Source organism: Scyliorhinus torazame, chromosome 2 (assembly GCF_047496885.1).
Source record: "Scyliorhinus torazame isolate Kashiwa2021f chromosome 2, sScyTor2.1, whole genome shotgun sequence".
In the NCBI taxonomy this organism is placed as follows: Eukaryota; Metazoa; Chordata; class Chondrichthyes; order Carcharhiniformes; family Scyliorhinidae; genus Scyliorhinus; species Scyliorhinus torazame.
The window spans coordinates 273390554-273406439 of NC_092708.1; the positions used below are offsets into that span (position 1 = coordinate 273390554).

A 15886-nucleotide genomic window follows, 5' to 3' on the forward strand; every position below is an offset into this window, starting at 1 on the left:
GGCCATTTGGCCCATCGAGTCTGCACCTACCCACTTAAGCCCTCACTTCCACCCTATCCCCGGAACCCAAAAACCCCTCCTAACCTTTTTGGTCACTAACGGCAATTTATCATGGCCAATCCACCTAACCTGCACATCTTTGGACTGTGAGAGAAAACTCCAGAGCACCCGGAGGAAACTCACGCAGACACGGGGAGAACGTGCAGACTCCACACAGACAGTGACCCAGCAGGGAATTGAACCCTGGAGCTGTGAAGCCACAGTGCTATCCACTTGTGCTACCGTGCTGCCCTCTCATCTAAGGTACATCGACGTGGAGATCCAAACCCTGAACGTCACGTTCAGATGCCCAAGGACGAGAGTCTTTGACGCCAACGACATCTATGCTGATACCAAGATCTTCGTACATGATCCACTCAAGTCATCTATACGACTCAGAAACCTGGACTGCGTACAGATGCCACCTTATGGCCCTGGCGAGGTCCCAAAGACGCTGTCTGAGAGGGATTTTTGGCATTAGTTGGGATGACAGGCGTACTAACATCAGCTTCCTTGAAGGTGCCAAGAGCACCAGCATCGAGTCCATGATCATCTGAAATCAACTCCACTGGGCTGGCCATGTGCTTGGAATGCCAGAGACCCGACTGCCAAAGCAAATCTTCTTCGCCTAGCCCAAGGAAGGCAGCTGATGTTTTTTTTTAAGATTCCAATTAAGGGGCAATTTAGCGTGGCCAATCCACCAACCCTGCCCATCTTTGGGTTGTGGGGATGAAACCCACGTATACATGGGGAGAATGTGCAAACTCCACATGGACAGTGACTGTTACTGAACCCAGGTCCTCGGTACCGTGAGGAAGGCACCTGAACTCGAGGAGGACAAAGGAAGCTCTTGCAAGACATGGCTTATCTCAAGAAATGCAACAGAGGCGTCAATGCCTGGGAGTCCCTTGTGCAGAAGAAACCTGCCTTGCGGAATCTCCTGATTGAAGGGGCACCATTCTTTGAGAATAACTGACAGCAAGATGAAGCCCTGGAAAGGAGTGTGAGAAAGGAATACCAGTGATTTTGAGTCCAAGAACTGAAATCACCTCCCAGAAACACCTGCCAAGTGTGCTGTTGAAAATGCGACTCTAGGATCGGACTCATCAGCCACGAAAAAATCCACAAACCCATGAGCAGTGACACCGGGTTTGTTAGCTGTGTCATGTGAGAGTACCTTTAAGAAATGGGTGTTTAAGAAATGTACCTTTCAGAAATGTTACTGGAGTGATGTCAGAGTGTGGGTGAAGCTGAGCTCTACTTCTGCTTTTTAGTTTCAGTTTGAAAAAAAGCTTGGGTGTGTCTGTGTTTTTCAGTGAGCTGCATCTGAAGTTTAAACAAAGAGCTGTACGGTAGATCTCTGCCATCCAAAGACTATCTATGGATCATTTGGTGAACCCAGAATTGTAAAAGGTCTCAGTACTGAATGTAAACCTAATGTGCTCCTGTTTGAAGGTTTGTTAAGTCTTTTGGATGTTAAAAGGACAGCTTACAGGGTTACTTAGTGTGGTAGTCTTTGGGGTTGTATTTGAATTAATGGCTGTTTAGATGTTCACTGTTTGTTTTAAAAAGGTTAACTTGAGTTCATAGAATAAACATTGTTTTGTTTTAAAGAAATACTTGTCCATTTTCTGCTGTACCACACCTGTAGAGTGGGCCGTGTGCTCCTCATACCACAATCTATTAAAAGTTGTGGGTCAGGTGAACTCCATGATACACTTTGGGGTTCTCTAACCCCTGACCCATAACAGGTGGAAAATCATTTAGTGATCACTAAAGAGAGAGGAAAGAAAAAGACTCTGTTCCATTTCACCACTTTCTGAGGGGCTGCTTTTATGGATGTGACCTCTGCCCTCTCATAGCATAGAAGATTCCATGATACTTTTTCGATTAACAAAGATTTCTCCCTGGTGTCCTGACAAATATTTATCCCTAGACCAACATCATTAAAACAGTCATTATAATCCAGCCATTATCTAATTGCTGCTTGTCGGAGCTTGCTGTGCACAAATTCTGGAAAGATTCCAGTGGATTGGGAAATCACAAATGTTACACCTGCATTCAAGGAGTGATACAGAAAGCAGCAAATTACAATTTAGCCTTACACCTGTCACAGGGAAATTGTCAGAATCCATTATTAAGGAAGTTGTATGGCACTGTATTAGTCTTTTTTGAAAGTTTATGTACACACATCTACTGCATTGTCCTCATCAACTCTCTCTGTTACCTCTTCATTGACAAAGGATACATTAGCACTGATAAACGATTGCTAGCTAGCAGGAAGCAGAGACTAGAAATAAATGGGTCTTTTGACTGAACATTTAGAAAGACAGAGCTCAATCTGCCATTGTCAGTATGGTTTTATCAAGGGTAAGTCAGGCTTGACAAACTTGCTTGACTTATTTGAGGATGTATCCAGCAAGGTGGATAATGGGGAACCTGTGGATGTAGTAGATCTAGACTTCCACAAGGTGTTTGACAAGGTGCTGCATAAAAGACTGATCCAGAAGGTGAGATGGCAAGGGATTGGGGGTAGAGTACTAGATTAGTTTGAGGATTGACTGACTGACAGAAATCAGGGTCGGGATAAATGGATCCTTCTCTGGCTGGTGAACTGTAACTAGCCGCAGGGGTCAGTCCTCGGACATCAACTGTTTACAATCTATATAAATGGTTTGCAAGCAGGAACAGAGTGCAACAGAGCAAAATTTGCGGATGATACAAAAATAGGTGGGAAAGCAGGCAGTGACGAGGAGATACATAGTTTAGAGATGGGCATAGATGGGCTTGGGGAATGGACCAAAATTTGGTAGCTGGAGATTAATGTGGATAAATGTGAGGTTATTAATTTTGGCCAAAAAAATAGAAGGGGGTAGAGGGATCTGGGTGTCTTTGTTCATGAATCGCAGAAAGTCGGTAAGAAGGTGCAAAATTCTAATTAAAAAGGCAAATGGAATTTTAATGTTTATTGCAAAAGGACTGGAGTATAAGTGTTGTTGCAATTGTATCTGATGACATCTGGAGTATTGTGTCCACTTTTGGTCTCCTTATTTGTGGAAGGATGTGGTGGCATTGGAGGCAGTTCAGAGGAAGTTCACCAGATTGATTCCGGGGTTGAAAGGGTTGATGTATGAGGAGAGATTAAACAGTTTGAGCTTACACTCGCTGGAATTTAGAAGGATGAGAGGGGATCTGTTTGAGGTGTATAAAATACTAAGAGGGATTGATAAAGTAAATGTAGACCTAATGTTCCCCCTTGTGGAGAAATCTAGAACGAGAGGTCACAGATATAGGCTGAGAGGTAGTAGATTTAGAACTGAGATGAGGAGGAACTACTTCTCGCAGAAGGTAGTGAATTTGTGGAACTTGCTGCCCTATAGTGCGATGTAATCGGAGTCATTAATGGTTTCAAGAAGGAGATAGATGTACTTCTGATAACATAAACGGGTTAAGGGGATATGGGGAACAGTCAGGGAGGTAGATTTGAGACCAGGAAGCGATCAGCCATGATCTGATTGAATGGCGCAGCAGGCTCAAAGGGCTGAATTGCCTACTTCTGCTCCTAATTCCTGTGTTCCTATATTCCGAGCATGGATAAATAATTGCTAGCTCGCAGGAAGCAGAGAGTAGGGATAAATGGGTCTTTATTGGGTTGACAAGCTGGAACTAGTGAAGTGCCACAGGGCCACAGAGATTAGAGCTGGGTCCTCAATTATTTACAATCTATAATCAATAACTTGGATGAAGGGGCAAAACGTATGGTACCTAAATGTTCCCATGACATCAAGATAGGTAGGACAATAAGTTAGGTAGGACAATAAGTTGCCAAGAAGAGGTAAAGAGTCTACAAAGGGATATAGATAGATTAGGTGAGGTAAAAATTTGACAGATAGAGCATAATGCGGAAAAATATGAAATTGTTCACTTTGGTAGGGAGAATAGAAAAGCAAAATATTATTGAAATGAAGAGATTGTACGACGATGGGGTACAGAGGGATCTGGATGTCCTGGTATATGAATTACAAAATGTTAGTATGCAGGTACTGCAAGTAATTAAGGCGGCAAATGGATTTGTGGCATTTATTGTAAGGGGAATGAATATAAAAGCAGGGAGGTTTTACAGCAGCTGTACAGGGCTTTGGTGAGACCACACCTGGAATATTGTGCACTGTGGCACAGTGGTTAGCATTGCTACCTAACAGTACCAGCGACCTGGGTTCGATTCTGACCTCGGGTGACTGCCTGTATGGCGTTTGCACTTCTGTGTTTCCTCTGGGTGCTCCGGTTTCCTCCCACAGTTCAAAGATGTGCAGGTTAGGTGGATTGGCCAGGATAAATTGCCCTTTAGTGTCCAGGGATGTGCATGATATGTGGGTTACAGGGTTGCAGGGATAGGACGGGGAGTGGGCCTAGGTAGTCTGCTCTTTCAGTGGGTCGCTGCAGATTCAATGGGTCGAATGGCTTCCTTCTCTACTGTAGGGATTCTATGATTCAATGAAGGTTCAATCGACTTATTCCTAGTTTGAAAGGCTTATTATAGAAGAAAGGTTGAACAGGTTGGGTCTGTAATCATTGTAGTTTAGATGGAAAATGAAAGGTGCAACATGCAATTATTGAAACATGCAAGATCCTGAGGGGACTTGACAGGGTGAATACCAGGTGAATGTTCCCTCTTGTCAGAGAGATTAGAACTAGGGCACATTTTTTTTTTCACTTTAAAATTAAGGGGTCTCCCCTTCAATACGGAGATGAGGGTCTCTCAGATGGTTGTTAATCTGTGGAATTCCACAGAGAGCAGTGGAGGTTTGGTTGTGCAATTTATTCAAGGCGGAGTTAGACAGATTTTTTTTTTTAAATTAATTTTTTTAAATTCTCCTCCATTTTCACATTTTCTCCCACATTTACATCCATCAACAACAAACAATAATCAGCAAGATATGTCAGTCCCCATAATAACAACAATCCCATCCGCCCACCAACCCCCAAACCTCAACCCGCATGTTTACATAAACAAATGACAAAAATAAATCAGGGATTACCCGTAGTCACCCTTAACCTTACACAGCTCTCACCCCCCCACACCCACCCCAGGCCTCCAGCTCCTCCCGTCCACTGCCTCTTGTAAAACTCCTCCCCCTACCCTCGGTTCCTTCCCCCCCAACTTTCCACCCCGGCTAGACCACTCGGACCCTGTTCTGCCAGGCTCCGATGGCCGCAGCCCCTCCCCCCACCTCACTCCCGTTCACTGGCCGGCTCACACCGGCCAGCGTGGAGGCCCCCGCCCGGGTCCCTTTCCCACTTGCCCGGCCCCAGGAAAGCCCAAAGATCCCCTTTTAGCACACAAACCCCACCTATCCACCTACACCCCAAAGAACTCTCATTTCGAGTGAAAGTCCCGTCCCTTCCCTCGTCCAAATATATACCACCTTGGCTCCTTTAATCTCTACATCCGCGCGCAGTGATACAAAAAAGAAGAAAATTCAACCATGAGGTTACAGCGGCACATGGCCATTCCTCAGTTTGTCAGTTCTACCACAGTCCTTCTGCTTTCGCAAACTCCTCCGCTGCTTCCGCCGTTCCAAAATAAACTGAGCTTGTAAGTCACCCTCAGCTTCGCTGGATATACAATGCCGCACCGCGCCTTGCTAATGTACAGTGCCCTCTTCACCCGGTTGAAGGCAGCCCGCCTCCTTGCCAGCTCCACCGTAAAGTCCCGGTATACACGTATACCAGCTCCAGCCCACTGCACCACCCGCTTCTGCTTGGCCCAGCTCAGGACCTTCTCCTTCACCCCGTACTTACGGAAGCACAGAGTCACTGCCCTTGGCGGCTCACTCGCCTTTGGTACAGGCCTCCACGACCAATGAGCACGATGCAGTTCATATCGGGAGGGGTCCTCCCCCTCCCCCAGTAGTTTTGCCAGCATCGCGGCAAAATACTCAGTCAGCTTCGGTCCTTCAACTCCTTCGGGCAGCCCCACAATCCTCAAATTCTGTCGCCTGGATCTGTTTTCCAGGTCTTCCATTTTTCCTTGCAGATCCTTGTTAGTATCCATCACCTTCCGCATTTCTTTCCCCATCGATGTAAGTTGATCACCGTGCTGCAATACCGACTCCTCCACTTCCTTCAGCGCCTCCCCTTGCTCTCGCACCTCCGCCACTGCGCTCGCCACCTCCGTCCTCACCGGGTAAACCGCCTCCTCCACCAGCACACTCAAAGCCTCCCTCATCTCCTTCCTCACCGTCTCCATGCATTTCGCGATCTGCACTAACTGCTTTTCAAATTCCGCAGCCATCACCTTGGTTATTTCTTCAGCCATAAGCAGTGCGGCCTTCCCTGGTGCTCCAGCCTTTCCACTCCCCGACGGACCTACAGCTGGGTTTTATTCGGCCGTTTTTCTGCTCACCCTCGACATTTTTCTTTGTTCTTTTTTTCCTCCTGTGTCTTCTCAGTGCCTCCTCCGTGCCTTCTCCCTTCTGCCGCCTCCGCGGACCCTGGGACCGGGCTTAAAGCCCCGAAATTGCCGTTCCCGAGCGGGGGCACTCCATTGTGCGGCCGCCTCCCGCCCGCCGTCACTGGAAGTCGAGATAGACAGATTTTTAAGTGACAGGTGAGTCCAGGGTTATGGGGACTGACAGAAAGGTGGAGTTGAGGCCACAATCAGATCAGCCATGATCTTATCAAATGGCAGAGAAGCCTCAAAGAGCCAAATGGCCGATTCCTGCACCTAAGTCCTATCTTCCGAACTCATTGGCCGTTTACTATATTGCAAATGATTTCACTTCAAAAGCATTTCATTGACAGGGACCTGTTTATATACGGGACGTTTGCTAGCCTAGGGGCGCTGGAGGAGAAGTTTGGGTTACCCCCGGGAAATGCGTTCAGGTATATGCAAGTGAGGGCGTTTGTGAGGCGACAGGTGAGGGAATTCCCGTTGCTTCCGGCACAGGGGATTCAGGACAGGGTGATTTCGGGTGTATGGGTCGGAGAAGGCAAGGTTTTGGCGACCTATCAGGAGATGAAAGAAGAGGAGGAGGCCTCGGTAGAGGAGTTAAAGGGCAAGTGGGATGAGGAGCTTGGGGAGGAGATAGATGAGGGTCTGTGGGCTGATGCCCTGAGTAGTGTTTATTCATCTTCCTCTTGCGCCAGGCTCAGCCTAATACAATTTAAGGTTACTCACAGAGCGCATATGACAGGGGCGAGGTTGAGTAGGTTCTTTGGGGTGGAGGACAGATGTGGGAGGTGCTCGGGAAGCCCGGCGAATCACGCCCACATGTTCTGGTCGTGCCCAGCACTAGATGGGTTCTGGAGGGGTTTCGCGAGGACTATGTCCAAGGTGGTGAAAGTCCAGGTCAAGCCGAGCTGGGGGTTGGCATTATTTGGGGTAACGGACGAGCCGGGAGTGCAGGAGGCGAAAGAGGCCGGTATCCTGGCCTTTGCGTCCCTGGTAGCCCGGCGGAGGATCTTGCTATTATGGAAGGACGCGAAGCCCCCCAGTGTGGAAGCCTGGATAAATGACATGGCAGGGTTCATTAAGCTGGAGAGGATAAAGTTTGCCTTGAGAGGGTCTGTGCAGGGGTTCTTCAGGAGGTGGCAACCGTTCCTAGACTATCTCGCGGAGCGTTAGGAGGAGGTCAGCAGCAGCAGCAATCCAAGGGTGGGGAGGGGGGGGGTCTCTTTCGAGGGGGGTATTTGGGTGGGTGGGGGGGGGGGTTTCTCCAAGGGTACCTTTGAATGTCATATGGGGGGGTTACTATATACGGGGGAAACCCAATGTATAAGTTTTGTATTATTTTTGATTGTTGTGTTTGTGTTCCTTTTTCTTTTTGTTATGGGTGGGGGGGTTGTTAAAACTTTTGTTGGAAAAATCTGAATAAACATATTTTAAAAAATAAAAAGCATTTCATTGACAATATAGTACTATGGCCCTGAGGCTGTGAAAGGTGCCGTATAAATGCTGTTTAACAAACAGTGATTGGGATCATTTTGTTCTTAGATACCGAACCAAAGTGCGATATTAGAACCAAGATTAACTGTCATTTTATCCATCATAAGAATTTCAAAAATTCCAAGTTCTCATCAGCCAGTCAATCAATGTGTTAACCAATGTGTGAATTCTGACCTTGGTTTGGGGATTGATGTCGGGTGAGGCTGTGTTGCTGCTGCTGTAGCCTGATGTGGGATTGGAAGACAGACTAAGATTTGACCCAGTGCACAAACTGCTTCTGCTGGCGACATTCTTCACCCTTCCTTCCTCCTGTTGAGGAGAAAATAAAACAATTAATAAATAATAATGAGAGGAGATACAGAGCTTCCCAGAGGAACCGGCCTCCACATTGCTGGAGGAGGTGTTGACGACAAGGGGACTGGAGAAGGGGGCAGTGTCAGCGGTGTACGGAGCTATTCTGGAAGAGGATAAGGCACCACTGGAAGGGATCAAAGCAAAGTGGGAGGAATAGCTGGGAGAGGTTATAGAGGAGGGGGTCTGGTGTGAGGTGCTCCGGAGAGTGAATGCCTCCACCTCATGTGCGAGGTTGGGGTTGATACAGCTGAAGGTGGTATATAGAGCGCACCTCACGAGGGCGAGGATGAGCCGATTTTTCGAAGGAGTAGAGGATGTGTGCGAGCGTTGCATGGGGGGGGGGGGTCACGTTCATATGTTTTGGTCCTGTCCAAAGCGAGGGGAGTACTGGAAGGAGGTGTTCATGGGTAATTTCCAAGGTGGTGCGTGTGAAACTGGACCCGGGTCCCCAGGAGGCCATATTCGGGCTGTCGGACCAGCCAGGGTTGGAAACGGGAGCGGAGGCAGATATCAGAGCCTTCGCCTCGTTGATCGCCCAAAGGCGGATCCTGCTGGGATGGAGAGCAGCCTCTCCACCCAGTGCCCTGGCGTGGCGGGGGGACCTGTTGGAATACTTGACCCTTGAGAAGGTTAAGTTCGAACTGAGGGGAAGCTCGGAGGGGTTCTACAAGTCATGGGCACTATTTATTATGCACTTTCAAGAACTGGATAACATCGAACATTAGTTTGGGGGGGGGGGGGGGGGGAGAAGGGGGGGAGGGGGCTGTGTAGATTAAGGGTGACTACGGGTAATCCCTCATTCCTTTTCGTCATTTGTTTATGTAAACATGCAGGTTGGGGGTTGGTGGGCGGATGGGATTGTTGTTATTATGGGGATTGACATATCTTGCTGATTATTGTTTATTGTTGATGGGTGTAAATGTGGGAGAAAATGTGAAAATGGAGAATAAAAATATTTATTAAAAAAAATAAAAATAATAATGAGTACTAATCAGCTGAACCAAGTCCTCACAAAATGCATTGCTGCTCTAAGAAAGTTGGGGATTAATGCAAATAATATTCTTAATAGATATGAATGAATTTCCCAGAAAGTGCACTTACATGCTTGCTTAGAGGCACACTGTTTATTGCCACTTTTATGTTAATAGTTAGGTTGTGTCAGGTGGAATATATTCTATTTTGTAATTTTCAGAGTTACATGTTTGTAATTAAATTCTTTACTCCAATTCTGACAGTAATGCTTATCTTTTCTTTCTTTTAACAAATTGTTAGCACTGCTGTGAGTTCATTTCATTTAGTTACAGTTTCAAATGCACAGTGTGTACTTGCACTGCAGGACTTTTTGGAATATTTTCACCAATGGGATTGTTGTAAAAATCATTTCAAGTTTAAACTGAGCTCTTATTCATATACACAATACATTTAATGTTAAATGACTCATGGTTATTCAGGATTTACACAAATGCCGCATTGGATCTGATATCTCCTGAAGATTACCTTCAATAATTGTGAGATCATCTGTTGTTGCAAACGGCATTTCTCCTTCTCAGCTCTTGCACGTAGCTTATCTCTTGCCTTTGCTATTTCCATTTTTGCTTCCTCTCGCGCCTTCTGATAATCTCTAAGTAGATATTCAATCTCTGAAGTGGTTTCCTCTCTACCCTTGACAACTGCTTGAGTTCTAGAGGATTACAACAAAAGCATGTCACCACCAAACATTGGGCTTTATATTTCCTTGGATTTAAATTGGTAAAAATCTCCAAAAGCTGAAGGAACAAACTGAGGTCATGTAACGATCAGTGACATGCATTAACTGATAATAAAATGATCCCTTTACATAACCAAAAACTCAAAGGGGGGGGGGGGGTGCACCGGGGGTAGCACTGCTGCCTCAGAGTCCCAGGTTCAATTCCAGCCTTGGGTGACTGTGTGGAGTTTGCCTGTTCTCCCCATGTCTGCGTAGATTTCCTCCTTGTGCTCCAGTTTACTCCCATAGTCCAAAGATGTGCAAATTAGGTGGATTGGCCATGTTAAATTGTCCCTTGTGTGTCCAAAGATGTGCAGGTTAGGTGGGGCTGTGGAATAGCGTGAGGCAGTGGCCTAGGTTGGGTGCTCTTTCAGAGGGTCGTATGGGCCAAATGGTCTCCTTCTGCTCTGTATGGATTCTATGAAAACAATAATTTCTCTGAAGATTGCCATATATTTTCCTCTATCCTTTTCTGCCTAAATGTGCAAGGGAAAAGTTATAAAAATGAGTTATAAAAAGTATGACTGGGAGGTCCAAGGCTCAGTATTAGGACCAATGTTTACACAAATGTAAATTGGTCGAATTGGGAAGAAAGAAAAAAATGAGAAAGACGAGAACAACAGAACATTTACATAGAATCGTAGAAAACTACAGAATGGAAATGAGGTAACTTGGTCCATTGAGTCTGCACTGGCTCTTTCGAAGAGCAATTCATTTGTCCCACTTCCCTGCTCTTTTTTCATATCACAGTTTTTTGGCTTTCAATTATTTATCCTTTTAAGAGCTACTATTGAACCTGTTTCCACCCCATCAGACAATGCTTTGCAAATTTTAACCATTTTCCGTGTTGAAAGGTTTTCCTCATCTTGCCTCTGGTTCTTTTGCCAATCACTTTAAATCTGTGCCTCTGGTTATCAACCCTACAGCCATTGAAAATGTTTTGTCAGAGAGACCTACAGCACAGAAAAGGCCCTTCAGCCCATCGTGTCTGCAGCGATCAAAAACAACCACCTACAAATTCTAATCCCATTTCCCAGCACTTGGCCCATAGCCTTGTATGTGTTGGTATCACAAGTGCACATCTAAATATTTCTTAAATGTTATGAGGGTCCCTGCCTCCACCACACTTTCAGGCAGTGAGTTCCAGACTCCCTCCACCCTCTGGGTCAGTTGACCTACCCTGCACATCTTTTTGGGTTGTGGGGGTGAGACCCACGCAGGCACAGGTAGCGGCTCGGGTAATTTCTTTTAAAATTTAAAGTACCCAATTATTTTTTTCCAATTAAGGTGCAACTTAGCATGGCCAATCCATCTACCCTGCACATCTTTTGAGTTGTGGGGGTGAAACCCACGCAGACACGGGGAGAATGTGCAAAGTCCACACGGACCGTGACCCAGGGCCGGGATCGAACCCGGATCCTCAGCACCACAGGCAGCATTGCAAACCACTGTGCCACCGTGCCGCCTGATATGCCATCAATTATGATGGAGAACGCAGAGTGAATTAACTATGGCTTTAATTGACTTACAACAGAGCTGGCAGCGTGCCCCAAATGAGGCAGTGTGAGAGGTCGCAGCTTATATACCCAGGCCTAGGGGGAGGAGCCACAGGCAGAGCCAAAACCGTACAACATGTAATATAGTGGCAATACTGTACAACACGTGTGGCAGCACAATATAACACAGTGGTTTCACCACACCGCCCCAACTGCTTTGCTCCTGTCCTTCTGTGATCTCTGGACATCCTAAACTGTTCTAAATGTAAGAGGTGTAACATGATTTAATAAACAGACAAGTGAAAGATTGGATGCTTCTCCAACACTCACTCAATTTAGCTTTCTCCACAAAGGTGCTGATGCTCCACTTGTCTAACAATCCCTTGCTAAAACTTTCCTTACATAACTCAGGACTTACCGTGTGTTTTCCACAACATCCTGGCGTAACCGCTGCAGGTAGTTCTTCCACTTGCTTGGGAGGTCTTGTTCCTGATGGGATGAGGTCAGATGCTTTTGGCATTGTAAACTTAAATGTTTCTGTGGGCTCAGGCTACGGGTCCTTCTGAATTTCTGTAGTTTTTCATCTCTCTCCTTTCTCAAGGCCTCTATGGTTTTCATGTGTCTTTTTTCATATTTGTAAGAAATTTAGAAAATCAATGTGTTTATATTTTGATACAGTTTAATAATCTTTAATGACGCTCAAGTGACTAACACAACTGCAGAATACATCACATTTGGTCCTTCAGTAAATTAATTTGAGTGCACTATTGAAATGTATAAATATTAGTTACCACAACATTTACTAAAATGGATGACATCTCTGGCCATAAATATCGTTTCTGCTCAGACAACTTTTATTCAACCAGAGGCATATCCCTTTCGCCGCCATCGTGTCACCCAATTTCCTTGTTACTATAGCAATATGTAGTTACTATGGATTAGTGAGATTGCCATGCTTACTAAAAAAAGACACAAATAAAAAAGTCAATTTGGACAGAGGAGTGAATGTGGTTCATGGCCGATATTCCAATCAATCCCTGTTGGTTGTTTCTTAGGGGGATAATGCTGATAATATGGAGCACAGAAATTAAGGGGTGATCTACCTGATATATTCAAGATGATTAAACATGTTGACAGAATAGTTGGAAGAAACTATTTCTCTGATGTGAAGTTTGAAAAATGGACGCATAAACCTATTGTTAGGTTTTGTCAATTCAGGGATGGTGAGGGGAACACATTACCACAAAGAATAGTAGAAATCTAGAACACACTCCCCTAGTAGACGTCTAGAACACTCTTCCCTAAAAAGCTGTTGAGGCTGGGGAGGGGAGGTCAATGGGAATGTTCAAAACTAAGATTGATAGATTCTTGTTGGTATTGAGAATTATGGAACTCGAGGCTAGTGGATAGAGTTAAGATACGGATTCAGAAATAATCTAATTAAACGGTATAATATGTTTGAGGGGCTGAATGGCCTCCACATGTTATTATTTTCGTTTTTAAAAGTTAACTTCAGTTTAAAGCAGCAGACACTAACAGAACAAGATTAACTACCAAAGCATAAAATACTATACTTTGAGTAAGTTTACAAGATGGGAGACAATTTAAGAATTTCTTAGTTACAGCTTCTTAAAGTGCAGTGAGATATGTTGTTTGAGCCAACATTTGGAAAGCAGTGGTATAATCATACAAAGTCAGCATGGATTTACAAAAGGGAAATCATGCTTGACAAATCTACTGGAATTCTTTGAAGATGTAACTAGTAGAGTTGACCTGGGAGACGCAGTGGGTGTGGTTTATTTAAACTTTCAGAAGGCTTTCGACAAGGTCTCAGATTGCTTTGTAAAGTTTAAGTGTAAGGGATTGCGGGTAGTGTCTTGAGATGGATAGAAAGATGGTTAGCAGACAGGAAGCAAAACGTTGGAATAAATGGGTCTTTTTCCGATTGGCGGGCAGTGACGAGTGGGGTACCATAGGGATCTGTGCCAGGACCCCAATTCTTCAGATTATATATTAATGATTTGGACGAGGGAACTAAATGTATTATCTCTAAATTTGCAGATGATAGAAAGTTGGGTGAACTAGGATGCAGAGATGCTTCAGGCTGAGTGAGTGGGCATATGCATGGCAGATGCAGTATAACGTGGATAAACGGGAGGTAGCAAACTTTGGGAGCAAAAATAGAAAGCAGATTATTATTTGAATGGGAGTAATTTTTTTTTCATTCGTTCATGTGATGTGGGCGTCGCTGAGGACATTTAAGAGTCAGCCACATTGGTGTGGGTCTGGGGCCATATGTAGGCCAGACCAGGTAAGAATGAAAGATTTCCATCCCTAAAGATAATTAGTGAACCAGGTGGGTTTTTACAACAATCAACAATGGTTTCATGGTCACCTTCAGACTTTTAATTCAGATGTGTTTTTACTGAATTCAAATTTAACCATCTGCCATGGCGGGATTCAAACCTGGGTCTCTGGCTTACTAGTCCAGCAGCAATACCACTACGCCACTGCCTCCGTGTCGAGAGAGGTGCACACTCAGCGAGACCTTGATGTCCTCATGCATCAGTCGCTGAAAGTGAGTGTTTGTTACAGCAGTAATGGATAAATGGTATGTTGGCCTTCATAGCAAGAGGATTTGAGTATAGGAATAGGGAAGTTTTACTGCAATTGTATCCGGCATTGGTGAGGCCACACCTGGAGTATTGTGTGCAGTTTTGGTGTCCTTATTTGAGGAAGGATGTTCTTGCTATGGAGGGAGTGCAGTGAAGGTTTACCAGGCTAATTCCTGGGATGGCAGAATTGTCATATGAGGAGAGACTAAATCAGTTAGGATTATATTTATTGGAGTTTAAAAGTGTGAGTGGGGATCTCATAGAAACTTATAAAATTCTAATAGGATTAGACAGGATAGATTCAGATATACTGTTCCCGATGGTGGGGGAGTCCAGAACTAGGAGTCATAGTTTGAGGAAAGGGGTAAACCTTTCCAGACTGAGGTGGGGAGAAATTTCTTCACCCAGAGAGCGGTGAATCTGTGGAATACACTCCACAAGAAGTAGTTGAGGCAAAAACATTGTGTAATTTCAAGAAGGAATAGGGAAGTTTTACTGCAATTGTATAGGGCATTGGTGAGGCTTTATTAGACATAGCTTTGAGGGCTAAAGGGATCAAGGGATATAATAATCATCTTTATTAGTGTCACAAGTAGGCTTACATTAACACTGCAATGAAGTTACAGTGAGAATCCCCTAGTCGCCACACTATGGCACCTGTTCAGGTACACAGAGGAAGAATTCAGAATGGCCAATATCAGCATGTCTTTCGGGACTTGTGGGGGTAAACCAGTGCACCCGGTGGAAACCCACGTAGACACAGGGAGAATGTGCACACTCCACACAGACAGGGACGGCAGCAAGCCAGGAATCAAACCCGGGTCCCTGGCGCTGTGAAGCAACAGTGCGAACCATTGTGCGGATATGGTGGGGCGGGGAGGGGGGGGGGGGATCAGTGCATTGAACTTGATGATCAGCTGTGATCATAATGAATGGCAGAGCAGGCCCAAAGGGTCAAATGGCCTCCTCCTGCTTCCATATTCTGTGTTTTCAGTGTCCTTACCATAAATTAGTGGTAAATGGTCAGGGTCATATTTCTGATCATTTATGCCACGTCCAAAAAAATTAAATACCAGACAAAAAAAAGATAAATTTACTCTGGTGCACTGGTCAAAGGGAGATTCCCCCTTAACATCCCCACTTCTGATCTTATGATGGAGAGGTCATTGATGAAGCAGCCTAGGATGCTACGCTACCCGGAGGAACTCTAAAGCGATGTCCTGGGACTGAGCTGATTGACCTCCAACAACCATCTTCCTTTGTGCTAGCTATGACTTCATCAGTGGAGAGTTTTACTCAATTTCCATGTATTTCAGTTTTGCTTGGGCTCCTTGACGTCGCACTCCCATCAAATGCTACTTTGATGTCAAGGTCAGTCACTCTCATCATTTTTCTGATGATCGAAAGTAGACTCATGGGGCAGGTAATGGGCTGGTTTGGATTTGTCCTGCTTTTTGTGCACAAGACATACCTGGGCAACTTTCCACATTGCTGGCTAGATGTCAATGTTGCAGCTGTACTGGAACAGCTTGGCTAGGGGCACAGCTAGTTCTGGAGCCGAAATCTTCAGTACTATTTAAGGCACTGTTCAGTTACTCCTTCAGGGGAAATGGTCTCAAGAGGGCCTGAAGCCAACTCAAGCTTTCTCTAGATTCGCAGCTTCTTGGCTCCTCTCCTATTAACTAAA

The 15886-nt window shown here is 45.2% G+C and overlaps 1 protein-coding gene across 1 annotated transcript in view; it reads right to left on the reverse strand.

Moving 5' to 3' along the window:
* The window catches only part of stard9 (StAR-related lipid transfer (START) domain containing 9), a 388283-nt gene that overhangs the window by 21869 nt on the left and 350528 nt on the right, over positions 1-15886 (reverse strand). Inside the window, exons 25-27 of the mRNA XM_072487657.1 lie at positions 12003-12206; positions 9839-10022; positions 8162-8296 (exon numbers count right to left, since the gene is read on the reverse strand). Of these exons, the coding sequence (XP_072343758.1) occupies positions 8162-8296; positions 9839-10022; positions 12003-12206 (523 nt within the window). The remainder of the gene's footprint in view (positions 1-8161; positions 8297-9838; positions 10023-12002; positions 12207-15886) is intronic.